This window comes from Pelobates fuscus, chromosome 12 (assembly GCF_036172605.1).
Source record: "Pelobates fuscus isolate aPelFus1 chromosome 12, aPelFus1.pri, whole genome shotgun sequence".
NCBI classification, from domain to species: Eukaryota; Metazoa; Chordata; class Amphibia; order Anura; family Pelobatidae; genus Pelobates; species Pelobates fuscus.
The window spans coordinates 23,100,192-23,126,680 of record NC_086328.1 but is presented as its reverse complement, the minus strand read 5'-3'; the positions used below and the strand labels follow the sequence as shown (position 1 = coordinate 23,126,680).

The 26,489-nt window shown below is 41.2% G+C and overlaps 3 protein-coding genes across 6 annotated transcripts in view; 1 reads left to right on the top strand and 2 right to left on the bottom strand.

The window, feature by feature from the left end:
• The window catches only part of GALNS (galactosamine (N-acetyl)-6-sulfatase), a 33,769-nt gene extending 28,432 nt beyond the window's left edge, over positions 1-5,337 (bottom strand). The window contains exons 1-4 of the mRNA XM_063437242.1: positions 5,135-5,337; positions 4,348-4,471; positions 3,069-3,143; positions 18-120 (exon numbers count right to left, since the gene is read on the bottom strand). Coding sequence (XP_063293312.1) covers positions 18-120; positions 3,069-3,143; positions 4,348-4,471; positions 5,135-5,242 — 410 coding nt within the window. The 5' untranslated portion in view covers positions 5,243-5,337. The remainder of the gene's footprint in view (positions 1-17; positions 121-3,068; positions 3,144-4,347; positions 4,472-5,134) is intronic.
• A 192-nt stretch (positions 5,338-5,529) lies between these two features.
• TRAPPC2L (trafficking protein particle complex subunit 2L) lies at positions 5,530-11,464 on the top strand. The gene is made up of 5 exons (XM_063437564.1): positions 5,530-5,606; positions 7,671-7,843; positions 9,467-9,554; positions 10,483-10,562; positions 10,935-11,464. Exons 1-5 carry the CDS (start codon positions 5,574-5,576, stop codon positions 10,978-10,980), a joined length of 420 nt encoding a protein of 139 aa, XP_063293634.1. The 5' UTR covers positions 5,530-5,573; the 3' UTR covers positions 10,981-11,464.
• Positions 11,465-15,938: 4,474 nt separating this feature from the next.
• Positions 15,939-25,040, bottom strand: PABPN1L (PABPN1 like, cytoplasmic). Of its 4 annotated transcripts, none has more exons than XM_063437310.1 (9): positions 24,998-25,040; positions 20,305-20,450; positions 19,606-19,711; positions 19,154-19,224; positions 18,944-19,050; positions 17,373-17,460; positions 16,636-16,760; positions 16,275-16,353; positions 15,939-16,002 (listed from the first exon to the last, which is right to left on the bottom strand). In XM_063437310.1, the coding sequence occupies exons 2-9, from the start codon at positions 20,380-20,382 to the stop codon at positions 15,979-15,981; spliced, it is 678 nt and encodes a 225-aa protein (XP_063293380.1). In that variant the 5' UTR covers positions 20,383-20,450; positions 24,998-25,040; the 3' UTR covers positions 15,939-15,978. The 4 variants fall into 4 exon arrangements, with proteins under 4 accessions (XP_063293380.1, XP_063293377.1, XP_063293379.1 ...); XM_063437307.1 differs by lacking the exon at positions 24,998-25,040 and adding an exon at positions 21,594-21,653; XM_063437309.1 differs by lacking the exon at positions 24,998-25,040 and adding an exon at positions 21,609-21,639.
• Between the last annotated feature and the right edge of the window lie 1,449 nt (positions 25,041-26,489).

Below are 26,489 nucleotides of genomic sequence, written 5' to 3'. Positions count from 1 at the left end.
TCCTACTAGTGACTTACCATTTGCCAATGATCTTATTCACGTATCCAGCTTTCTTCAGCAGCTCAGGCAGGAGAATCTCAGAGTCAGGGATACCACCCACGATCTCTTGAGGCGTGTAAGCTGCACAAGGGAAAAAGATGGAAAAACTCATTACTTAGAATTTCATCTTTCCTGGCTAATCATGGCAGCATCACTTATGGGTAGCTCCACCCTTAGCAGTCACAGGACAGGAATTAGATTAATTAGACTGATTGGTATAAAGAGTTCCTCCTCTCCTTACACCACAGTTTTTTTTTCCTGTCCTTAGCTGATTCTACAGGACTTAAAAATACTTTTCTTTTTTTGGCCAACTTCCTGCGTTTGCTGTGGGTTTTTTCCAAATGAAGTTCAGCCTCTCTTCATTTGATAAACCCAATAAACACCCTGCACGAGCAGGACTAACTGGGTTAGGTTAAGTACCAAACTGCTACGTGAGATATGTATGGTGTTCTGAGGGAAACACATCTGCAAGGTAAATGGTGGAGGGTTGGACCACCTTAAAAATTTCCCTTGTGCATGACCCCTATAAATTGGGGACAAAAATCCCCTCTTTGGGATCCATACTTGTATAGGGAGTTCTCCCTTGGAGGGAGCCCTCTGGGGACTCTGTTTCCCCTGTTAGGTTACCTGAGCAGTAGCTTTGTGTTGTCTTTCCCTGAGAGGGGGTTGGTTTAGACCGCTGGGGTCTTTTGTTCTTTTCAGCCAAAAGGTTCCTCATTTCGAGCGCTGGAACGCAGTGGTTTTCTCATAGATTGCCTATTGGTGGGACATACCCCAGATCGACTCGATGGTGTCTTCCAGGAACTGTCATGTAGAGAAATTCTACTCTCTCAGTCCAGACAAATGGGCAATGGGCCAGGATGTTTTTTTCCTCGGTCATTTGATCTGGAGTATGCGTTCCCTCCCCTACCCATGATACCCAGATTTCTGCAAAAGGTTTGGACAGAAGGCAAAAAAGTTATTGCTATTCTCCCGGTCTGGCCAAGAGGCCATGGTTTCCTCTCTTAATCAAGTTGAGTCAGGAACGACCTCTTCTCCCAATAATGAAGGATCTGCTGAGTCAAGGTCCAATCTCCCATCCTCATCCAGAACATCTCAAGCTGGGGGTATGGGTCTTGAAAAGGAGAGACTACATCACTTAGGTCTCTCTGAAGCAGTAGTTAATACCCTTTTGCAGTCTAGGAAGGGTTCTACTTCCTCGTGTTACCATAGAATCTGGAATATATTCAGAGAATGGGCATCGACTTCTTGCAACCTCGTAATACTCAGACAAAGTCCTTAGCCTCAGCACTCAGAGTTCAGTCCTCGGCTCTTTCAGCATTAGGCAAAATCTCATGGGCTTCAGATCTTTTGATCTCAAGATTCTTCAAGGCAGCTTTCAAGTTGAGACCTCCTTCCAGAGCCGGTATCCCTCCTTGGGACCTTTCTCTTGTTCTCAACTCACTGACTGATGATCTGTTTGTTCCTCTTGAAAATTTGGATACTACCCTTCTGACTTACAAGAGTTTGTTTTTGGTGACTATTACTTCCGCAAGAAGAATTTAGGAGATTATAGCCTTTTTTACCATGACTTTCTGCCTACAAATCTATCACAACTGGGTGTGTCTGAGACCAAAACCGGAGTTTTTTTCCTAAGGTGGTATCTCAGTTTCAACTCTTTGTTCTACCTTCCAAGAACTAGGAGAGGTGAGGCAGCTTCTTTATCTAGGTTGAATTTCGCTCATAATCAGGAAAGCGCATGTCTCTAAAGGTCAGTCTCCTCCAATCAAGATAAGAACACATTCTACCAGAGCATTGTCGACTCCATGGGCTAATTGGGCAGAGGTTCCATACGATGATATCTGCAGAGCAGTCACCTGGTCTTCCCCGATGACATTCATAAAACACTACAAACTGGACGTAGCCTCTTCTTCCACCTCCTTTGGGAATAGTGTTCTGTCTACGGTTTCTTTATCCCACTGATATAAGATTTATTTGCAGCATGAGTGTCTGTATAGTGTCTTTTTCTCTGTTTCTTTATTCCCACCCTATATTTCTGTAAGTTTGAGTATTACCCATAAGTGATGCTGCCATGATTAGCCATGAGTAGAGAAAATTTATGACAAACTTACCGTAATTTTCTTTTTCTGGCTATTTCTCATGGCAGCATCAGGGTTCCCGTCCACTCTTATTTTTTTTCCAGCTTTATAATTGGACTGTGGTTTTAGGTATAAATAGCCCCTCCTCCCCTAACACCACAGTCCAATTCCAGCGATTTATAAAGAGGCAAAATTATATTTTCATCTCGAGAATTTATGATCTATTTTTACATGACAAAACCTTACTGGCCTTAGCAACGGCAGATTGACATTGCATATTTCTGCCTAATTTGTTGTCTATAACAATTCCCAAATCCTTCTTGTGTGTGGTTATCCCTAGTTCACTACCATTTAGGGTGTAAATTGCTTGTGCATTCTTAACCCCAAAGTGCATAACTTTGCATTTCTCTACGTTAAATTTCATCTGCCATTTTAGTGCCCAGTCCCCCAATCTATCCAAATCCCTCTGCAGCAAAGCAATATCCTGCTCACATTTTATTACTTTACAAAGTTTTGTGTCATCTGCAAACACTGATACATGGCTTTCAATGCCTATTTCAAGATCATTTATAAATATGTTAAATAGAAGCGGCCCCAAAACAGAACCCTGAGGGACACCACTTACCACTTTCGTCCAGCTTGAAAATTTACCATCAATGACAACATGGTAAGTTTGTCATATATTTTCTCTATTTTAAGAAAATTGCTGAGCTACAGTGATAACAGATTCATGCACAAAGATATTTAAGAAAGCTTTAGAAGAAAAAGTGATCCAAAAAATATAATCTAGTGGGCCTTTAGGTAGATTTAGGTACAAACTACTTTTTTTTGGGGGGGGGGAATTTAAAATATCAATGATCATTTACAATTGTGGGTATGCTGGGAGATATTATATTTCTATTTTAGCTAGTTATTGATAAAAGAATCCAGTGATGACAGTAAACCTCTTACCGTTTCTGGCGTGAGCATTGGTGGTGTAGAAGCCATTTCGTATGGGGAGACGACCAGTAAGCAAAGCTGCTCTTGCTACAACGACAAAAAAAATAAAAAATACTTTCATTAGCTTCGATACAAAGATATAAAGCACTAAACTGAACCAGATTTAAATCTAGTAAAATAAACAAAAGTCCCATTCTTCTAAAACACTGAAAATTACAGGCTACTGATCTTCTTGATACCATCAAGGACCAGTGTCCTATGCTGGTATGAACCCTGGATTCTGTTTTTCCAGACTTGACAAGTCTTTAAATAAGTATGTTGCTGTCACGTCTATTTCAATTCATTTGAAACATACCTACCAAGTGTCCCAGATCTGGTGAGGCAGTCTAGACTGAGACAGTGTTCCTATCTGTCCTGGAATCCCATGTAGAAACATAGAATGTGACAGCACATAAGAACCATTCGGCCCATCTAGTCTGCCCAATTTTCTAAATACTTTCATTAGTCCTTGGCCTTATCTTAAAGTTAGGATTGCCTTATGCTTATTCCATGCATGCTTTAACTCCTTTACTGTGTTAACCTCTACCACTTCAGCTGGAAGGCTATTCCATGCATCCACTACTCTTTCAGTAAAGTAATACTTCCTGATATTTTTAAACCTTTGCCCCTCTAATTTAAGACTTGTGTCCAGTTTTTGAGAGAACAGTCTAGTATTAAGCATCCTTGTCTGGCTGACTGGCTTGCTGGCAACCCAACAGAATCCATGCCAGGTTGACATGCCACTTTCTTGCCACCGCAAAGGAGAGTTAAGTGTTGTATTTTTAGAAATCATCAGAGGAATGTACCTTCTGTGTCCCACTTTCGGAACTTTGAACAGTTTTCAGAATATGACACTTTGATAAATCCCCCCCTATGTGTCAGCAGTGGAACGCAATTTTACTTAGATCAAGGTATTATCAACACTACCTGAACATTCCAGCTACCTAATCTATTTCTGTAGGATAGGTAGGAAACATAGGAGTAGTAGAACATTTAATGCATTATGCTAGCAACGGTGAACCTATGGCACATGTGTGTTCTGTCCCAGTCCTCTCCTCCAGAGAGGGGAGTAACATCAACTGTGGACTATAAAGGTGAGGGGAGAACTTGACCTCAGTGCTAAAACAGAGATTTTAGGTATTTCCTTCAAAAAATGTTTTGTTTGGCTGTGGGGCAAAAACACCTTTTTGGGATGAAGTAACCTTTTATTACATACCGCTCTAGTACTAGTTTTGAACTCAGTCACACTCACATGGCGAGCACAGGGGATTAGCAGTGTAAAAATCTGGAAACAGGATGCCCTCAGAAGCCATCTTGTCCAAGTTAGGAGTCTCTTTGGAGGGTTGCCCAAACACACCCAGGTCTCCCCACCCCATCTGTACAAGAAAAAACACACATACAGGGCAACGTAGCATTTGAATGATTGATACGAAGGCTGTATTAGACTACATTTTCCAGAATCCTCAGTCAGGCTCCAGCTTTAAAGACTTGGTTTAACATGTTTTATACCACAATGTAAAAATCTGACAGAAAAATTAAGAAAATTCAAAGTATATAACACCATTCCAAGCATTATTATTGTATATATATATATATATATATATATATATATATATATATAATTGGTAACATATGTTGAATACATCATGTTAAGAAAACACAGTTACATATTATTCATTTTGTTTTTTTCTTCAAATCTTATTGTATATTAGGAATAAACATACAAAAATATATGGGCGATCAATATATCAATATACACTTAAATATATCAGAATGCTGGAAAAGGGTAAACTGAATTTTCGTTTAAAAAACTACCGGTATTTAAAATAAATTTTCTTATGTGCTCCCCTAGACCTACTTGAGGAGGGAACACATCTCAATATAATATTCCTGGTTTAATAATTTATAAATAAAGTAGTATTTAAAACAAACACAAATTGCATTTAGCATTAAAATTAGAGTGTAAGCTTTGCGGGCCAGTCACACAACTGGTTTCAAAGGCACCAAATAATAGGCAAATCACTGGTAATTGCTCTCACATCGTCCATCAATAGCAGGACTATGTTGGGTCTGGTCCCGTTGACTGTCAGGGATCCAAACACAGGGCTTAGCACCCATATACCAGCAAGAGCCCACACCAGCGCCATCAGAGAGCTTGTTCAAAGTAGAGTCCTAAACACAAGAGCCTCAACTAAACTTCCCTTCCTCATTGAAATAAGGTTGTTTTTTTTTTTTTTGTTAGGCCTATATGCACAGACAACTAAATATCAGTCTAATCAAATGGAACTTCCTTATAAATGTCTGTCTGCAACACTTTTAGAACTAGTTTAGTCTGTGGGCTTGTGTCTCTTGTGTTTAGAACTCCGGCTCGGAGTCATATGACTGAAAGAAACAGACTAGGCAAGCTGTCAGCTACCTTGAACCCAAAGCGAGGCGTGACACGCAGTCACGTGACGGCGTACCAGGAAAAGGACCAATATGGCGGTGTGTGTGGCTGTTATTGCTAAAGAGGTAAACTAGTTGTCAGTCTGTCATTTTTACCATGATTCTAACAGAGTTTGTCCACTAACATGTTAGTTACAGGGAAATCAATGTGATTTTAATATCTAGGCCAGAGTAGTTGATCTGGTCACATGGCTGAGACACTGGAAGTGTGAATGGCAATATTCAGATAACAGCAGGGGATTTTTAGAAGGACTCTCCTAATCAGCTGCAGCTTGGTCTGAATTCCACCATTCAGAATTCAGTAAACTAATTAATAACAATTCCAGGTTTAGTTAATAAGAGGGGTGTGTGTACATTTTATGCTTAGAAAATCTGGTTTTGTCTTCTGTGTCATTTAAAGCAGTGCTCATCATCAACCTTTTTGGCCCAACAAATCTCTTCCCATGGCACTCCACAAGCAAATAAAAATACATACATTAAACACACCCACCAAAAAGAGTGCACTCAGAGTTCTAGTGAAATAAATAACCGAGGCAATTACAAGACCAGGGAACCTGAGTGCTGGGGATGTCTGTCTGTCGTTTTTTTTTGTGTGTGTGTGTGTGTGTGTATATATATATATAAAAAAAAGGTAGAGATACAGTTGAAGCTATTAAATTCATCAAACAGATTATATATACTCCCCCCCCCCCATTCCATTCCAGGTATTTAAATATCAGTGTGACAGTTGGAAAGAATGGTTGAATGCAACATTGATGTAAGACATATGTAAAATAAACTATAGTGTATACCTACTTTTGGGCCATTGTGTGTGTGTGTGTGTGTGTGTGTGTATATATATATATATATATATATATATATGTGTGTGTGTGTGTGTGTGTGTGTGTGTGTGTGTGTGTGTGTGTATGTATATATATATATATATCTCATAGCTCCTCTTCTGGGAATAAAGCTCTGATCTATTTTCCTGGTAATAACATATATTCAGAATACTGTGTGTCCTTACTGCTAGATCTAACCGTTTTACCTTCTTGCATCTGACACTGCTCTAAGCAACCATGCGGCGGCACACCTAGCATAGCGCTGCGGCACACGAGTTGCAGAGCAATGATTTAAACGTATCATAATACTTTAGAGAACTCTGCGCTCACTCTCCTATTTGAGAGTGCTTTATAGCATAAGCTACATGCTGCCATGTTAATCCCAGGTTGCCAATGTCAGATTTATTCTTATAGTGCTTGCAGTGACTGGACAAACTGGACAAACAATAGAGAGCTAGCTTGCCCAATCTGAAGCTTTCCAATTGTAAAACATGGTCAAGTTTACATAATAGAGATCAAGGCTGTGTATAAACTGATGATACAACCACATTATGGCTGTCATCAATTTATTGAGCAGTTTCATTCATTCTATGTGAAGACTGGAACTGCTCTTTGGGGAATAACCCAGAGCAGATAAGATCTGTTCCCGTACTACTGAATGAGATGCTCTAGATTGGAGCATGGCAGCTCAAGCAGATCCACTAAGCTACGATGGGAACTGTTAAAAGAGGAGTACATTTTTTTTTTTTTTGGGGGGGGTGGGAGGGGAGGTGGGGATTTAATGCCTTATCTTTATAATAAATTTAAACATATGGTCAATTTTTTTTTATTAGTCAATCTCTATAAATTGAGTCCATGTAGAAGAATATACCTTTTCAAATTTGATTTCTAGTCTATCTCTTAGTACTCAAATTTGAATTGGCACCCATTTTAGGATTACATTGGATTAAAGCCTATATTGCAAGACCTCAATTTTGCAAACCTGTAAAATTAAATGCAGAATAAATAATAATTGTGATGGTTGGGATTGAGGAATATACTGACACGGAGGTGTTTCTGAACATACATTTTGTTTTATTTACTGATCTGTTAACCCTGTTATCTATCACTGATGTATCCCAACCTAGAATGAATACACACACCAATGGTATGTACACCTAATGTACAGACAATCTACCCTAAAGCACCATCTTAGCAAATCACATCACATAGTAAATCAGTTGAGAAGCAGTATGTATTCACTTATTTTAAGATTTTCTTATGTAAACTTTAACATTTTGGTTTCCTGTACCCTCCTCGCTTGATTTAGAATTATCCACTATACATACGAAGTATTCCTACCGAAAATGAGTTAAAATTCCATTACACTGTACATACCTCCTTGGACGTGGTGGATGAAAAAATTTCAGCCATGGGGAAGGCACTGGTGGACCAGAGGGAACTTTACCTGGGACTCCTTTACCCAACAGAAGACTACAAGGTGTATCCTTATTGAGTTTGCCTGGGTTTGTCTTGCAATTAAAGGGTTACTCAAAGCATCATAACCATTACAGCCTGCTGTAGTGGTTATGATGCCGATAAGAACCCTGGCCTGGTTCCCCAGTAATGGGGCAAATCATTTAGTAACAGTTTGCCTTTTTACCTGGGTCACTGCCGTGCTGTGACGCTCCTTGCTTGTCGGCTGATGGACTTCTGGGTTTTGCAGAGCTAAAGAAGCCGATCCAGTCTAAACTAGAATGTTACTTCTGGGCTGGGCTAATGATACTCTAGTTCTGGGATGGTCTAATATTACTCTAGTTCTGGGCTGGGCTAATGATACTCTAGTTCTGGGCTGGGCTAATGATACTCTAGTTCTGGGCTGGGCTAATGACACTCTAGTTCTGGGCTGGTCTAATGATACTTTAGTTCTGGGCTGGGCTAATGACACTCTAGTTCTGGGCTGGTCTATGATGGTCTAGTTCTGGGCTGGGCTAATGACACTCTAGTTCTGGGCTGGGCTAATGACACTCTAGTTCTGGGCTGGGCTAATGACACTCTAGTTCTGGGCTGGGCTAATGACACTCTAGTTCTGGGCTGGGCTAATGACACTCTAGTTCTGGGCTGGGCTAATGACACTCTAGTTCTGGGCTGGGCTAATGACACTCTAGTTCTGGGCTGGGCTAATGACACTCTAGTTCTGGGCTGGGCTAATGACACTCTAGTTCTGGGCTGGGCTAATGACACTCTAGTTCTGGGCTGGGCTAATGACACTCTAGTTCTGGGCTGGGCTAATGACACTCTAGTTCTGGGCTGGGCTAATGACGGTCTAGTTCTGGGCTGGGCTAATGACGGTCTAGTTCTGGGCTGGGCTAATGACGGTCTAGTTCTGGGCTGTGCTAATGACACTCTAGTTCTGGGCTGGGCTAATGACACTCTAGTTCTGGGCTGGGCTAATGACACTCTAGTTCTGGGCTGGGCTAATGACACTCTAGTTCTGGGCTGGGCTAATGACACTCTAGTTCTGGGCTGGGCTAATGACACTCTAGTTCTGGGCTGGGCTAATGACACTCTAGTTCTGGGCTGGGCTAATGATGGCCTAGTTCTGGGCTGGCTAACAATATTCTAGTTATGCTGCAGGTAGTGGAGCTACACCCCCAGCAGCAGAAGGCTAAACTCTGTATGTGCAACATTTCACAGCGAAACACTGCACATACAGACCCCAGAAACCATGACCACTTAAACCCACTGAATTGGGTATGGTGCTTGGAGTAAACCTTAAAGGCAAAGAACACTAACAACAAATAAAAACTCAAATAGCTTGCCCTTAACTTAGTCCCTACTCATAGTTTCGGAAGTGTTTAGCCCTCATCTGCCATTACAAATGGAATTTACCGGTATATAGTTTGTACAACAGACTTTTTCCAGAAATCCAGAAATTAAATGCCAGGCAGATCCCGTCTGTACAAGAGATACAGCAACATTCAGCCCTTTCGAGGCTCCATCCATGTGATGCAGTTATTACCCCTCTAAGCACAGTGTGTTTAGACCTGTGTGAAAATTTACATTGCCTGTTTGTATATCTCATATCACTTACTGTGAGACGCATACTCCTTAACTCTCTTCCAGATATGGATATGTTACCAACTCAAAAGTCAAATTTGTCATGGTTGTTGATTCCTCAAACACTGGTCTGAGAGACAATGAGATCCGTAGTGTAAGTAAGAAACCTTTTTCTAGACTGGCTTCATGAACCCCCGGCAGTGGGTACAATCTGTTAACTATCAAAACAGTAATGCAATCCCATGAGTGGTTCATTTAACTATGAATTGTCAGGGATTTAACGGGAATTCGAATTCCAGACAATTGTCACTTTAGTGAAAAAAAAATCTTATTTGTGCAAGGTAAGAATAAGAGGAAAAATATTTGAAGTGGAGTCTTCATGTGCAGCATTCCACAATGAAACGCTACACGTAGTGAGACTAACTGTTTGGCTGCCAGTGATGTCACTCCTGCACTCCGGTAGTGCATGGGCTGGCTTATGTCTATTCTGTGCATCCATTGGCTGAGTGCTATCAGCTGATTCTCCCAGCCAATGAATGAATGGCTGGCGAGAGCGGCACCCTACCTTAGAGCAGGACCAGCACACGGCAAGAACAAGTTAAGAGGAAATGGACTAGGATACTCCTTTCCTCATAACGATTGCAGTAAGTGGAAGTGATTATGGTGCTTGGAATAACCCCTTAAAATGTCTGTATTATAAAAAAGGGTTTTTGTTTTTTACCTCGCTGCAGCTGAGGAGGTGGATGTTATTCAGGTGTGGTGTCCTTGAAATTCCCGTCTTTCACATGGCTTGACATAATCAGGGGACAGAGCCCAGAGACTCTAGGCTACGTAAACTTTACATTGAGCTGAAGTTAGAATCTTGAAAATAAATGGTTTCTGTAAATACATTTTATATAGGGAAGAACGATCTCTAATGGCAGGCAGAAAGAAGCCTATTCCTATGTATTTTTAGGTGTAACAACGTGGAACAACTGGCCAAGTAGCAACTGTATTTCGACAGGCTTTCAGTAACTCTTTAGGCCTTAGATAACCTATATTTGGTGTAAAGTCTTCCACGTGATTTTTTTTTTTTTTTCCAGATGTTCCGCAAACTCCATAATTCCTACACAGATGTAATGTGTAATCCGTTTTACAATCCAGGAGACCCCATCCAGTCAAGGTGAGCAATTGAACGTCTCGTCTCCTCTCTATATGGCTGAGCAGCCATGTGCGGTCAGACTCTGCTGTTATCGGACCAACTGATGCTCAATCTAACTTGTCTGCTGTTGGAGACGGAACAATCAACAGCAACAGTTAGGTTGAACAGCAGTTGGCCAGAGAGCAGTAGAGTCTGACCGGTACCAGCACTACTCATGCTCAAATTGTATGTGGCAGTTATTAATTAAGGCCATTCCATATACTTTATAGAATCCACTAAATCATTGATTGGTACTCACTCCCTGGTTTTAAACTCCAGTATACTGCTCATCTTGTGTTCTCATATTTTATTTGCTTCTCTAAGTTACTTTCTTCGTCTTTTTCTGTAATCCAGGGCCTTCGATAATGCAGTTACGTCCATGATGATGCCAGTGTGCTAAGCCTGATCTGAGGACCCTCCATGTTTTTATTATTTATGTATGTCTATGAGAAACACGTTGGGGACAGAATGGAACCTGTAAATAAATTGTGTGGACAAAACACAGATTGTGGATGTCTCTACAGTGGGACACTAAATTATTCCTCATCACCTAGTTCTACATTTTGACAGCCCAGCCGGGTGTATGAATGGCACATGTTTTTGTCGTGCTGAACTGGATCCAAATACACTGCAAAAGGGTTTTGTTTTGGGGTTGTTTTTTGTTCACCACTCCTCCCTCCATGCATGCCTGGTAACAAGTTGGAGTACTAGCATAGCCCAAGCCCTGGGCCACATGTGACCCTATGCACACACCAAGAAGATCACTCTTTGTTTTTTTCTTTCTTCATCCACATATTGTATGCTAAATAGCTAAACAACCATGCATGTATAGGAGATATGGCTAGGAACCACTTAGGCTCACGATCTAAAATTGTATTGCTGCTGTAAATGTATACCTTAACTGTAATGGGGAGGTATGTGCGTTTGTGTGGGTGCATGGTTGAGAGGCTTACTGTGCTTATAGCTTAAAGGGGCCTGGTTGTGGCTGCGGTACAACAATAAGGGTGAGCTTTACTCCATGGATAACATAATACGTAATAGGTAGACTGGTTTCTGCTGCCATGGCACAGTCTACTGCAGGATGGTGACAGCAGCGTATCCTGGTTGTGTCCAAGGGTCTACACGCACACCTGTGGAATAGTGACCTCTACTTTTCACTTGGCCTGGGCAGGTGTTGAAGAGGGAACCTCAAGGGAGGGTTACATGGCTGGGGGGGGGGGGGGGGATGCTAATGGATCTTGATCACAGGTCAGGCTTGAGGACACTAACAGGATGTACATTGCAATAGGCTTGGGCGTTTCAGCTGGAGAATATGGCGGGGACCAGGGGGGGTACACCCTGCTATGCATCCATAAGGGGACGGTTCTGAGGACCATTGATTGTCAAGTGTCACACACATCTAACATGAGGGGGACACACAATGGCGGTGGCTTAACCCATAGTGTGTCCTTTGTTGCTAGGTAATCACCAAAGGACAGTCAGCACTAAAGGGCAGACCCTACATTACACTATTGAGGTGGTGGGCAAAGACCAAGTGAGCTTTACACAAGCAGGGGACTTACATGACAAGATGGCCATACCATATATGCCACTGTGCACTCTGAGATACTGGGAACTAGGTGAAGATGGAGGAGGTTGTGGTCCCAGGTACCAACGACTTTTATGGGGAAGGAGTGGCTTTTTTTATGGTCCACGGAGAATCATACAGGCTCAGTTTGGCAAAGGGTGAGGTGGGATGGTGATGGGAAACTTAATTGAACGCGGCATTGATAACTGGCATTTACCTACCACAGCCCCAGAAAATGGTTGGTGGGTGAGGTACAGGTAGTGGCTGGATTTGCCCTAATCTACTGCCTGACAAAGGGTGTTTGTCATTTTTCTCTGTACATCGTTTACAGGGGTTTTAGGTGGGCAGGTACCTAGTTTAGTACCCAACTAAACCATTTTTGCCTTACTCCATTTTTTTTTTTTTCTCCTCCTTCCTCACTCTTTCTTTGTTCCCTTTCTCTCTCTCTCTCTCTCCCCAAGATCCATCTACATTATCTCCTTGATCATGGAATGAATTTAGTTCCAGTAGTTGAACTCTGTAGGTTATTGAAAAAAAGTAAAGATTGTCAAAAATATATATTATTCATAAAATGAGACTGAAAGCTATGTCTAGTTCTCATTTTGTCCACATCCATACTGATGAATCCATTATTTTCCTCATCTGCAACCCTCCATGATCTTGGATTTTGTTTAGTATCTTCAGCAGATTCTATCCTGTTAGTTTTTTTATTAGAGAATATTCAACAAGGAATTTGCACACAAACATCAAAACAGAGTATATAAAACATTAGCTATGAGAAGGCAGAGAAACTGCAGAAGCGAACACTCACAGGTTTCTGGTGCTACGGCATTGGCTGTTGAATCTAAGGCTTTGAGCCCTACTACATGCTCTAACCAGGCACTAGGGGTCATCCCCTAGATAGCCCAACCATCATGGAGCATAAATCAAAACAGTACAGCCTGATACGAGGCTGACAATTGGAGACTTAGGAGGCAGGCACATGGCGCAGCTGGGCCCAAGATGGCCTCTCTCTCTGGAGGCTGCTCAGATGAATTATCTTATAAAGCAGAAGAGGAGAGACTACCTGTATCAAACCAGACAGGTCCAGTTTTCTCTCCAGTGATGGTGTCTGTCAACAATTAAAGGGGGAAGAGTCTCGGAGGACATTCTGCAGAGCTACCACATTTTCTAAAGTGTTTGCTGGTGGAATTACAGCCACTATGGCACACCAAGGGAATAACATTGGACGGGCTCTTAAGTTTCCACAAAACCAGCCAGATCACCAGCTACTGCTCCAAGAGACCTGGTGGTCCACTTACAGACAGGACCAGTCAAGGCAGCGGTCTTGACAGCTCTAAGAAGGAACTCTCCTTACCAATGGGTCTATCCTGTACACTCATTCAATACAGAGTCACTACACATTCCATTTAAGACCTACAGGGCACAGATCAGCACTTTCATCCCACAGCAGTTCACACTGGATCAGTACGCTGCAGTCATCTCTTGAACCCATAGACAGCAAGGAAGGCTCCGTTGCGCCAGCATCTCGTACTTTATTAGTCCCTGATCTAGGGTATGCATGTCCCTCTGCGTTAATGCTCCTTCAGTTTTGTTTCATTTCTTTAATAAAATTAAAAAAAAAAGTTGATCTGTGGTATATTTTGGTAACACACATTGCTGTTATTGTATTTTACGCTGTGCACACTCTTGTACATAATGCAATGACTTTGCTTATGATACCGCATGTCTACGGATCTACGCAAAAAAAATATATAATGGATGTAGAAAAACCCCAACAACCCAGTAGCTCTGTCTTATGTACAATGCAAAGAGTGAGTGGCATTTGCAGACGTATGAAGCCGTTCATAGGAGGTATCGCGGCTGACATAGAGGCCGGAGGGACCCATGTTCATGCAATATAACTAATTGGCTAAGCGAACTCCTAGTTAAAGTGACTATCACCTCAAACTTCTGTTTCTCCTATTTCCCCTTTCAGAATATTTTTCCTGATACTGTAAGACATAGTAGGGGCTACCACTGTCTTATGCATTTTCCTTCTCTTGACAAAAGGTTGGATCTTAAGACAAGCTGATCAAGCCCACAGATAGAATGTGTCTTAAGCTCCACCCTTTGTCAAATGTAGGAAAAAATAAATACAAGAAAGTAGCCCCTACTTAGTCTTATGTTTTAAAGACTACAACTAGATCAGAAAAGAACAGATTCTAAAAAAAAGAAAAGGGGAAAAAGTCATGCTTGATGTGAAAGAGCATGGGATGGTGTGTGGGGGTTAGTGTTTGAAACATACATCCAGAATAGAGATTTTCCAAGTCAGACTAGTCAGTTCTTTGCTCCCCATTAAAAAAACAAAAAACACCACAACTAATCAGGTTTCCTCCACTGATAAGTCAGCCTTAAAGGGAAACTCCAGTGCCAGGAAAACGATCAGTTTTCCTGGCACTGGAGGATCCCTCTCCCTCCCACCCCCCAATCCCCAGTTGCTGAAGGGGTGAAAACCCCTTCAGTGACTTACCAGAGGCAGCGACAGGTCCCACGTCCCTCCTCCCCCGCCGCTCCTCCTGCTTACGTGGGCGAGACTGATCTCGCCCGCCGAGGAGACCTTATGCACATGCGCATTAGCACACCCCATAGGAAAGCATTGAAAATGAATTTCAATGCTTCCCTATGGGGAATAGAGCGACGCTGGAGGTCCTCACACAGCGTGAGGACGTCCAGCGACGCTCTAGCACAGAAAACCTGTGCTATGAAGCAGGAAGTTCCCTCTAGTGGCTGTCTAATAGACAGCCACTAGAGGTGGAGTTAACCCTGCAAGGTAATTATTGCAGTTTAAAAAAAACTGCAATAATTACACTTGCAGGGTTAAGGGTAGTGGGAGTTGGCACCCAGACCACTCCAATGAGCAGAAGTGGTCTGGGTGCCTGGAGAGTCCCTTTAACCCTCCCCTAGCACAAGAGGCCTTGGATCTGAGAGACTTTTTTTAACATGGTCTGAGAACTGAAAACCCAAAATAATTTAGGGCAAAAAAAAAAATTATATCGATCTTCCCTGAAACACTGTTCTTCTGCTCTGATGTGCTGCATCTTGTGGTCTTGATAGAGAAAGCAGAACAGGAGCCAAGGTTTAGAGAAGAGCTTCAAGTTCAGCAACAGGCAGAGGTGTGATGGTGGAAGATTATCTTTACAGAAATAGATTGAAGAAGTTCCAAACTGTGAAAAATAACTTCTAGTATAACTGCCGTATGGTCTCTGTTGGATCTAGGACAGTTTAATTGTACAAGGGGGACACTATTTAGTGGATATATTCATAATAAAAATAAAAAAAAATTATGCTTTTTAATTGGGAGTCTATCTAAAGACAGTTTGGAAAAGCGAAGAGTTTGTAAAAGTGCCATTTTCTATTGAAATTTGCACTTCTTTAAATGGGGGAGGCAAGCTCTAGACACTTCACACATAGCTCACATCAGACCCCTAAAAACAGTTCAGCTTGCTGAAGAGTCCCTTTAAGGACTATTGTAAAACTTAGACATCGCAACAGTCTATTACTGAAGGCAACAAATTGGTTTATTATGTAACAAACATAAACTCACGCCAACATTAAATAGGAGTTCATTACAATGCCCTGTGCTATTTACAGTTTCTTCTTTTTAATTAACTCTTCTAGAATTAAAGGAATCACTTCATGGCAGATGACCTGAAAGGATGTTCCTCTTGCGCTGAAGAGCCAAAAAGACATCAACCCCCTCAGTGCCCAATAAGACTTAAGTACTCCACATCCATGTAGTGCATTTGTTAAGACACCGGTCCTCGATGGTGGTTGGTGCCATTATGTTATTCAATTGGTCTCTCCTTCCACGATCTATTGGGAAACAGAATAAAATCAAACATTGGAAGAACAACAAAACATCTGACGAAGATACTGTGCGATGAATTTAATTGTTACCTTGGGAGATTTGTTCATAGAAACCTCGATTTGATAGTTAAAACCTAGAGCAAGTTAGTTTTAGGCAGGTTGGTACAATATCTTCAGTTATCCCATAGAATTTATTACTCTAACTCCCAATACTCTCAGGTGGTGGTTGTGGGTAGAGTATTCAGTAGCCCAAGTGTATGACCCTAACCAATAGTTACCTGAACATCTGTTAGATCACTGTCAACCACTGCCATGTGCTTCCCGTTTACGTGGTTTGCCCTGACATTGGTAGGTGAGCTATAATAGACATCGCAGTTAATAAAGTTTTGAACTCTGGAACACCATTTGTGATCACATTAGTGATATTTCCATCAGATGTGTTAGTATTAAAGAAGCTTTATAGTTAAAAAGGGCTAGATGCAAGCAAAGCCTCTATCCTGCAGGGATGGGGAGGAGAAGTTGTTAGAAAGGGATAAAGCAGCATGCAGCTGTAAGCCGATTAATGCCCAAAACAGAAGTTTACAAACTCATCTCTAGAGCACAAAACAGTTCATGTAGCCCCCACCTGGTCATACTAACCTATAGGGTCTGCCTCGGCCCCGCTGTCCTCTTTGGCAATTCCCTCTCTGACCCCGGGGTCTGCCTCTGAATCCTCCTCTGTCCGTGCTGCTGATCCCAGGCAGGTTTGTTCTTTTTGCCAGTACCTACATTACACAGGATATAAAATTATTGAATATACACAAACAAATCCAGCGATGAGAACATTCCATCGCATAGCTCCTCAGTCTCTGGGAGATCACGGACCAATCCAGTGCTTACCGCAGAAGTGTTGGAAGGCAGTTCTGTGATTCGCTAGCTGCGTTTCTCATACAGAAACGCTCAGTTCGACCTCAAGTAAACATTCAAGGTGTGCAAGTAAGGCCGCCCCCTAAATTTTTACAAAACCGGTAGGCTGCAACCCAGACGCTTCATAAAAATCAGTTTCTATATTTAGTATTTATAAAGCAAGAATAAGGGGACACTGCCAACTACATCCGCTAGCTGAAGTGCTTAAAGCCTTTGGAATATTTCGTTAAAGGGTTACTCCAATACCCAGTAATTTCAAGTGGTCATGGTGCCTGGAGTATGTGCAGCAGTTCAATTTGAAACACCGCATGCCATTATTGCATCGCTGGGTGAATGCTAATAAAGTTATAAATTGCACTGCAGTTTGGAATAAGCAACCTCTGGTTTGGTGTCATTATTACCCAATTGCTGACCAAAATTAAGACATTGTTTAAATGGTTTCCAGTTCGCTCTTGAACCTCACAACTCACCTTGATAGTTCTTTCACGGAACACTGTCTCATCCAATGCTATAGCCGCTTCCACAGAGCTTTTTGAAGCAAACTCAACATAGGCATAGCTGGAAAACAGAGGGCATAGTGCATATACAATTAATAGGTCAAAATAGATCTGTAGCTTTAAGTCTGAAAAGAGTGGGGGGAAGAATTTTCTCCATACCAGAATGTGGAGAGGGAAATGGGATTTATCAACCTGGCCCATGTAAAAATCACGAGGGACAAAAAGGTCAGCCTTGTGTAAAGAGTACATTGGAGGCGCTCAGAGGGGAGACCGGGTATAAATTCTAAATTGTCACATTCGGTTGTGCACTTTAAGAATCTTCAGTCGTTTCAGATTCTGAGATTTGTTTTGCTATTAAAATGCCCCAAATCAGAACAGGGTTGTAAGATCTACCATGTTTTCCTGGATACAAATTCATGCAGTGAGCAGCAAGTGAAGTGTGATGCCCTGTAGTTTTTAAAGTCCATATGTTGAAAGAGTAGAACCAATTAAAGGGACACTAGTCACCAAAACCACTTTAGCTTAATGAAGAAGTTTAGATAGATCATGCCTCTGCAGTCTCACTGCCTAACTCTGCCATTTAGGAGTTTTAAAATCGCTTGTTTCTGTCCATGCAGCCCTAGTCACACCCCCTTGGCTGTTACTGACATTCTGCATGACGAAAAAAGGGTTTCATTTTCAAATCTCAACTTTCCTTAGGCGTTTCTTTTTAAATCATCTGCTCTGAAACAAAATTTAATTAATTACACAATGGAGATTCCTGTAGGTGCTTGAAGGCTATTAAAGCAGAAGAAAAATTCTAAATGAGGGGCTGCCCAAGTCACAAATGTAAACATTAGATCTCGCTTTAGGAAGTGTTTAGGAAGGCTGCCCAAGTCACAAGCAGAGAGGTGTGGCTAGCACTGCATAGTCTAAGTGATGTAACTCCTACAACGGGGCACAATTTATAAACCAAAAGGTCATTTAAGGTCGCATTGGTGCCTTTAGTGTCCATTTATTTACAACTAGAAGTTGTACAAGTGCAGGTTTGGTTTCCAGTAAAGTAGTAATGTGCTCTGGCCCTAAAGTTCCATAGAGTGAAATAATTAGCCATTTAATTATAAAATAAAGTTTCTGTGCAGAGCGAGATACACACGATGGGATAATCATTTGTTATTCTTGAACTCTTGTGTAATTTATTAAGGAGATGAAGGCCAGGATGCCTTGCCTGAATAAACAGGAAAGCAAGATTTGGTTAAATACATAGGAAGTCAGGGTGAATGTATCTCAATGTAAGCTATACCTTTAAGGACTGATTATCCTGGTATATAAATGTGACAATCATGGATCTCTTAAATGGGAAACTCATAAACGAGCATAGAGATAGGAAGGGATTACTTTAATATGCTTTTTTTTTTTTTTTTTAAAGAAAGGGTCTCTAAGGGAATATCTAGCACAATACAAGAAAAGCTTAGATGCATTAACTGCTGCCAGGTCCACAGAGTGTATCCGGACCAATGATAGATAGATTCTGCTACAAAGATCTCAGCCCTTTATTACGTTACCCTTTGGGGTGTCCGGAGAATTTGTCGCACAGGATAGTGATTCTGTTAATTGAGCCACAGCTACTGAAATGGGACTCCAAATCTTTGGCAGTACTTCCATAGTCAACCTGTACAAAAGAACAAAGTGTTTAATATGCAGATATCGTAGTTCTTTAACTAGACTTGGGAAGTATTTAACTGGTGAATACCCCCACCATCAAAACAACTTACATTCCCAACATAGACAGATCGTTGGTCAGCCTCCTTCTTCTCTTCCGCACTCAAAGGTATAGGGGGTATGCCTGATGAAACAAGAGACAGAGCTAATGAGATAAGATCATTTTAAAGGATGTGCAAGATATGATTCTGATAAGGATGAATCATCTTGCTGAAGGATTTCATGATCACCGCACAGTATTTGGGGAAGGATATTAAGAAAGAAAAAAAAAAGAAAAAATACATGTGGAAATCTACAGACCAATAAGCAAACTGTATTATGGGGTTTTGTTTCTCAAGGTTATTGCAGTGCATATGTAGAGTCTTTTTGTAAAAAGTGGCTTTTTTGCCTAGTAGCAATATCAGAATTTTAACAAACCACAAATCTTTATAATATTCGAGTGATCTCCATAGAAAATTAAATATAAACACATCAATCTGGCAGTCAATGATTATAAGAATCGTACCAGTCCGGGGGCTAGGTGGCACGGACTTCTCCTTTACAGAGAGTCCCTTAAGACGCTCGGTCTCCTCCTCCATTTCTCGTACTCTCATCTTAATGGCCTTCAGCTCCTGCAAAGAGAAAAGGATGGCTCAGTGACCCTTAAAGGCTAATATAGAGCCTGGCTACAGCATCTGTAGCACTGGCCTAACGCCATGCATCGCGTGCCAGTCCAGCCACCAGACTTTAAAGGGGGAATAGATACTTCTATGGGTATTTGTCATATATGGCATTGGAGAATGAAAAATAGAAACACTCTAAAGAGGTTTATGAAATAATTAGCATAGAATAGTGTGAAGGTCTGAAAGAAAGGGGGAACTCAAATACTGGAACTCAAATACTTAAACTCCAGCCATTAGCCATTGAAGATTCCCATGAACCATCATTAGCCAGGTCTTAGCACATAGCTGAGGATCCTGGGAGGTTTTTATGCACCAACAGTCTAAGGACTCCAAAACATCTGGAGTGCCAAAGGTTGCCTAAGCCTGGTCTAGGGTCTGGTATTTGCAAATGCCAATGCCATGGATAGAGATGATACTCTATCCAGGGATATTGGAGCCATAAGGGCACAGAGCTAGTGGAAGAAAAAAAAACAAAAAACAAAAAAAACACTTTGGCACCAGGATAATAAATGGGAAATGGGGTTGCTTAGTATTTGTCTTACTGGGTCATCCACCTCGCCATCCTCTATCTTTGGCGGTTGTCCAAGTTCTGGTTCTACTTCTGTGATAGTTTCAGACATAACCCAAGGTACATCACACTGTTCCAGCAACCGATTGTGGTCACCCCACACGTTACTGTAGCTAATGCCTGGAGAAGAGAGTGCATGAATCAGATTAAAGCACAAGCTGGGTTTAGTAAAGTTACAGCCATTCTATAATTTAATTTTACAACATTACACTAAAATACTACTGAAAACAATTACTGGCTGGAGGATTGCAAAAAGGGGGGGTTTTAAGACATGTATAAACCCAAAAAACAAACAAAAACTGCATGGGAGAGGGGGAATTTGATGTCTGCACACATACAATGAGTGTGACTCCTGCTGTGCAGGAGGGAGGGTGGTATGGGATAGAAAGGCTTGGAGTGACAAAGTGCATCAAGGAAAACTGAAGGGATAGCAGCTTTTTATTTATATTTGCCTGTTCCCAACCTTACACTTTAGGGTGAGCTGGCATAGGTAAAGACCAACATATACATCTACCTGTTGTAGAGCTATAAATACAGTTTGTAAATCCATCTCTCTGTACAGAAAAAACAAACAAAAACAGCACCACAATCATCAATTTATCACTTCACCACAACCTACTGTAGTAGCTTTGTGGTTACCTGTTGACCATAGGGCACATACCATCACCTTCTCAGCAGGCGAGAGCTGGAAGGACTTACCTCAGGGGAGCCAAATGAAGCTCCTCTGGCAGGCCAAACTAGCCAAAACGTTCTTAGATCATTGACGAACATGGGAAAGAGTCAAGATATCCCTGGCACCATAACAACTACAGCTGATAGTAATGGTTATAGTGCTCTGAGTCTTACTATAATAAACCACCCTGATCCCTACATCATGGTGACGTGTGTCCAGGACCCCATAGTAATTACCAAATGTAGGGTGGATTGAGGAAAACACACACACACACACACACACACACTTTTCCTCACCAATACTAACAGCGATCTAATCACTAAAACTACCCCTATTACAAGAACACACACACACACACACACACACACACACACACACACACACACACACACACACACACACACACACACACACACACACACTAGTCCACCTCTGATAAAGAGGGTAGGATAGGGGTAGGGTGGTGGATATTTAGCAAAAGTAAATAACTTTACAAACATTTCTTTGGCTCAGACACATGGTCTTCTAAAGCCTTCAATAGAGATTACTCAAGAGAAGCACATTTCATAAAAAGCCAAAATAAAGTATACCTGCTTGAATCATACCAGTCTCTCTGCAAAATGCTGACCTTCTGTGTGTGTGTAGATAGAGGAAATAAAACCGGGCTAACTACTCCCCCCCACTCTTATTGCAGCATCTGCCCCTGCTAACCCTTTCACTGCCAGGCACAGCAGGAGCCCTGAGCACACCAGCAGCATGTATTGATCTTCCAGGGATGGAGGGGTTAATGGGAGTGCTGCTGGCCCTACATGGAATGCTCACACCTGCCTGCAGGCAATGGCTAATGGGGCAGGGGGGAGGTATGGGTTCTATTCACTAAACAATGCAATTGTACTGAATTAGCCACATTCCAAACTTTACCCAGAAGCAGCTGATTGGGGGGGAATCTCTGACTCAGCTATAATAACTACTTGGCTATTTTAAACTAAATGTGATCAGCTCACTAAGTTTATTAGTTCACTATAATTGATCAGTTAACTAAAGCAAAACAAAAAAAAACTGTTTTATTGAATAACCCCCACCCCCCTTCCCCCATCCCAAATGTGTAATTAGCCAGAAAAGCATTGTCATTGGAGATTACTGACCTATTATCTCAGTGTTGGAAGTAGTCTGTGAGGGCAAGCTTTAGCAGGGGGGATGGGAAACTACAGTTCCCATGATGCTTTAGGTAGGCGGTGTGTCTAGAAACTGTCTCTCTCTGCCTTTCAGAAATCTCTATATTTAGGGGTTTATATGATTTAAAAATAAAATAAAAAAAAATGTAATGTCTTCCTGGCTAATGAACATCGCTTCTCTTATATTTGAGAATAATATTTTATGTTCTCCATAAGTTTCAGCTACTAAAATTGGTATATGTGGCATCCCTAGTGACTTCTGTGAGGGCATAAAAAGCACATTTAATTAAAATAATGCTTCCTATGATACTTTGCTGTAGTTAAGTTGCCTTAGTTATAAGTGTTTGTATTTTTGGCAGACACCCCACCATGTAAACACCAACAAATTAAGGGCATTGAAACTATTTATTTGCACCAGAGTGCCATGGTGACATTAATATAATTTGCAATTTGTCACGCTTTCGTGATTTTTTTTTAAGGGCATTACTAAATATGCTCCAGAGAGACTATTCCCCCTTAAAGGGACACTCCAGACACCATAACAAATTCAAATTTAAATTTAAATTCTTGAATGGTTTAACCCCAAAGTTGCCTCCAGCAGCGATGTCAACTCTTCACCTGTTGGCATCCGGCTTCTGAAGTGCTGAGTGCCGCTGGGCAGGGGCGCTGCTGATTGTCTGAGAGCGATCAGCTGATGCTCTCTGCCAATCAGCGATTCCCCATTCACTAGACTAGCTTGGAAAAGGTACGTTTCTTTCTAAAGCCAGTTTAGTGAATGTGGAGTCAACGACTGGCTGAGAGCGTCAGCTGAACGCTCTCAGCCAGTCAGCGGTGCCCCTGTCCAGCGGCATTCCGTGTCCCTGTCCAGCGGCATGCCGCGTTTCCTGAAGCTGAAAATTCAGAAGCTGGGTAGCCAGGGGAGGAGTGGACATAGCCGCTGGAGGCAACTTGGTGGTTAAACCGTTCGAAAACATTTTAATCCCTTGAGGTAAGAGTGCCCCAGTGTGTATGAATACACCTGGGGCATAATGGGTGGCAATGTCTTGCAATGGCGGTAAGTACATTTTTACTTATCCCTACCAGTTTAATCAGCTCTGTCACCTTTTGGTGACCTTCATATTTTGCAAAGATCCCCGATGGCGACTTTGCTGCTTGCTTGCAGTGCAGCAGCAGTGGAGTGCAGGAAAAGGCGAGTTTTACTTACCTGACCATTTCTCTCGCAGCCACCGCCATCTTGTTCTGTGTGATCCTGTTTCGATTCTGGTGCTTCATCTAATAGGAGCCTACATCAGTTCTGTACTCTCGTGCATGCGCGAGAATGTAACACTGAAATCTACGGAGGAAACTGCAGGAGCCTGTATAGACAAAGTGTTTATCCCGTGACCGCTGTGGGCTTGACAAAGTTTGACAAAAAGGTGATAAAAAGGATATAAAAAGTGTAAATTGTTCTTTTTCAGTTCGTCTTTTGCCTAAAATTTGAAATTCACTCTGAAACGCGTACTTGAGTGAATAACCCTAAAGGGTAGACATGGAGTAAATGACCGTAAAAGGTAGACATGGAGGTATTTAGTATTTTTGGGTAGTGTAAGACAAAGAGGGAAAAGGCATACTACCAAACGCAAAATAGTATTTTGGCATTTTAAAATGTCAAATACTCTTTAAATTATCATAATAAGATCCCTTTATAGCACCATTCATTTTTTTTTATTCTTCTTTATTTTTTTCCCTATAAATTGTCTCTTTTTTTTTTTTACACACACTAGGGTTGTTTCGAAGAGTACTGATCTTTTTATTCTTTTTAAAATATAATTATATTACAATATAAATGCTTAGGTTTGATTACTGACATAAAGGCTTTATTTAGTCATGGTACACACACTCTAAATCAGCAGGGGAAGGATTTATTGTTGCACTCATCACTTCCTGTTGTAAATTTCAATTTGACCCTGTTCTGTCTAGTGTTTGCACCATGAAATTTTTATCCCCCACCCCCCAAATCTGAAGTAAATGTAAGTGTAGTTTTACATTTCTTAAGGTGTGTGAAAATATGCAAATCTTTGCACTAATATACAAACTGCTAGCATTTTAAGTTGTATGTTACTAGCCTAAATGGTGGATTTTAATTGCATGCAATTTAATTTGAATATATCTGTAAAAGTGATTTATTGCTCCAATTTCATAATATTAAAGCAAGCTGGATCCAAACTTTTTGGGTATAAAAATGGGAGCTAGGTACAATGTGTGTGTATATAAAAAAAAATACACACACATTATACCTAGCTCACATTTTATATATCCAAAATGTTTAGATCTTGCTTGCTAAATCAATGGGGTGATATAATAATTTTTATTTATATATATATATATATATAGTGTAAATTGTATTAGCTGTATTAGTCCAGTAGACAAGATGCCGAAATACCAGAGTATTGCAGTATGTAATGATACCTTTTTTATTGGACTAACATAATATTTGAAAGAGAGTTTTCTCTCTACTGATCAATCCGATAAGAGTTTAACACTTAAAACAACTGAGCAGGGGTCTCCAGTACTCCAGTATTTATGCAGGCAGGGAGGTAGGGGTACTGGGATTAATGAGGTGCCAACTCTCCTGACATTAATGGAGACTGGCCCCCAAGACTGTTACTGTTTCAAAAAGCATGTCAGAGATTGCCATATAGAGGAATAGTGATACTATTTATAACTTTGCCAGGAGGGCAGCCATTAACCCTTGCATTCACCCCCCATAGCTGTATTAACCACATGGCTACTGCCTGGGGTTAGACAGGGCATGAGCCATCCGATGACGGCACTCATACCTGAATGGACTGCAGATGGGGTGCGCCTTCCCCCCGTGTTATGCCTTGAACAATCAGGAACTACCGTAATGGCTGTTCAGAACAAGTGTGTTGCCATGGGAACAGGGGCACCCGGCCCGTGTACATACAGCGGGTGGGCCTGTCTCACAACGTAACACACAGGTTTATTTACTGAGCTCTGAATTGTAAACCACGCTGTGGCATTTTACTGAAATGTAAATAACTTTAGCTTAACCCCTTAAGTTTGGTCCTTAAGGGGTTAATGACGCAGTTTTAGTGTATAGGTCATAGCTCTGAAGTCTCTCTGCTTAATTCTCTGCCATTTGTGAGTTCATCTGGTACTGACACAGCCTGCATGAAAACAAATGGTTTAATTTTCTATCAAGTGTTAACTTACTTTAGAGGTTTTTATCCCCGCTATGTAAATCGAACTTTAATTACACACACGAGGCTCCTGCAAGGTCTAGAAGGCCAATAACCGTGCAGAAAAAGAAATGCAATTCTAAAATTGAACAGACTGTGCAATACAGTGTAAACATTAGATCTCTCTTTTCATAAAGTATTTAGGAAGGCTGTGCATGTTAACCCCTTCAGGACGGAGTCAATAGTGCACGTTCTGATCAAAACAAAACGTAAACAAAAACTGGCATTTGCGCTATATGTCTGTTCACCCGTAGTTCCCCTCTTTCAAATTATATGCACCCACACTTATTATATATCATTTTGTTCAGGAGAAACAGGGCTTTAATCTATCATTAACTATTCATATATGGAACATCATTTATTATGAATAAAATAAAAAAAATGTGAGAAAATTAGATTTTTTTTAAAATGTGCATTTCCGTCTGACATTTTAACTGTGAATGTCATAATACTGTTAGGTTTTACTGCAAAAAATGCACAGATTTGTAATCAGCAATGTCTCACGAGTACAACAGTACCCCCCATTAACAGGTTTTATGTTGTTTTGGAAAGTTACAGGGTCAAATATAGAACGTTCCATTTTCAAATTGAAATTTTCCAGATTAGTAATGTTACCTTTGAGATGGTGTGGTAGCCAGGAATGAGCATTACCCCCATAATGGCATAGCATTTGAAAAAGTAGACAAGCCAAGGTATTGAAAGTGGGGTATGTTTAGTCTTTTTTAGTAGCCACTTAGTCACAAACACTGGCCAAAGTTAGCGTTCATATTTGTTTTTGTGTGAAAAAAGCAAAAAACGAATATTTGGCCAGTGTTTGTGACTAAGTGGCTACTAAGAAAGACTGGACATACCCCACTTGCAATACCTCGGGTTGTCTACTTTTGCAAATGGTATGCCATCATGGGGGTAATTCTCATTCCTGGGCTACCATACGCTCTCAAAGGCAACATAACCAATCTGGCAAATTTCAATGTGAAAAAAATGAAATGCAAGCCTTATATGTGACTCTCTAACTTTCCAAAACACCATAAAACCTGTACATGGGGGGTACTGTTATTCTCGGGAGACT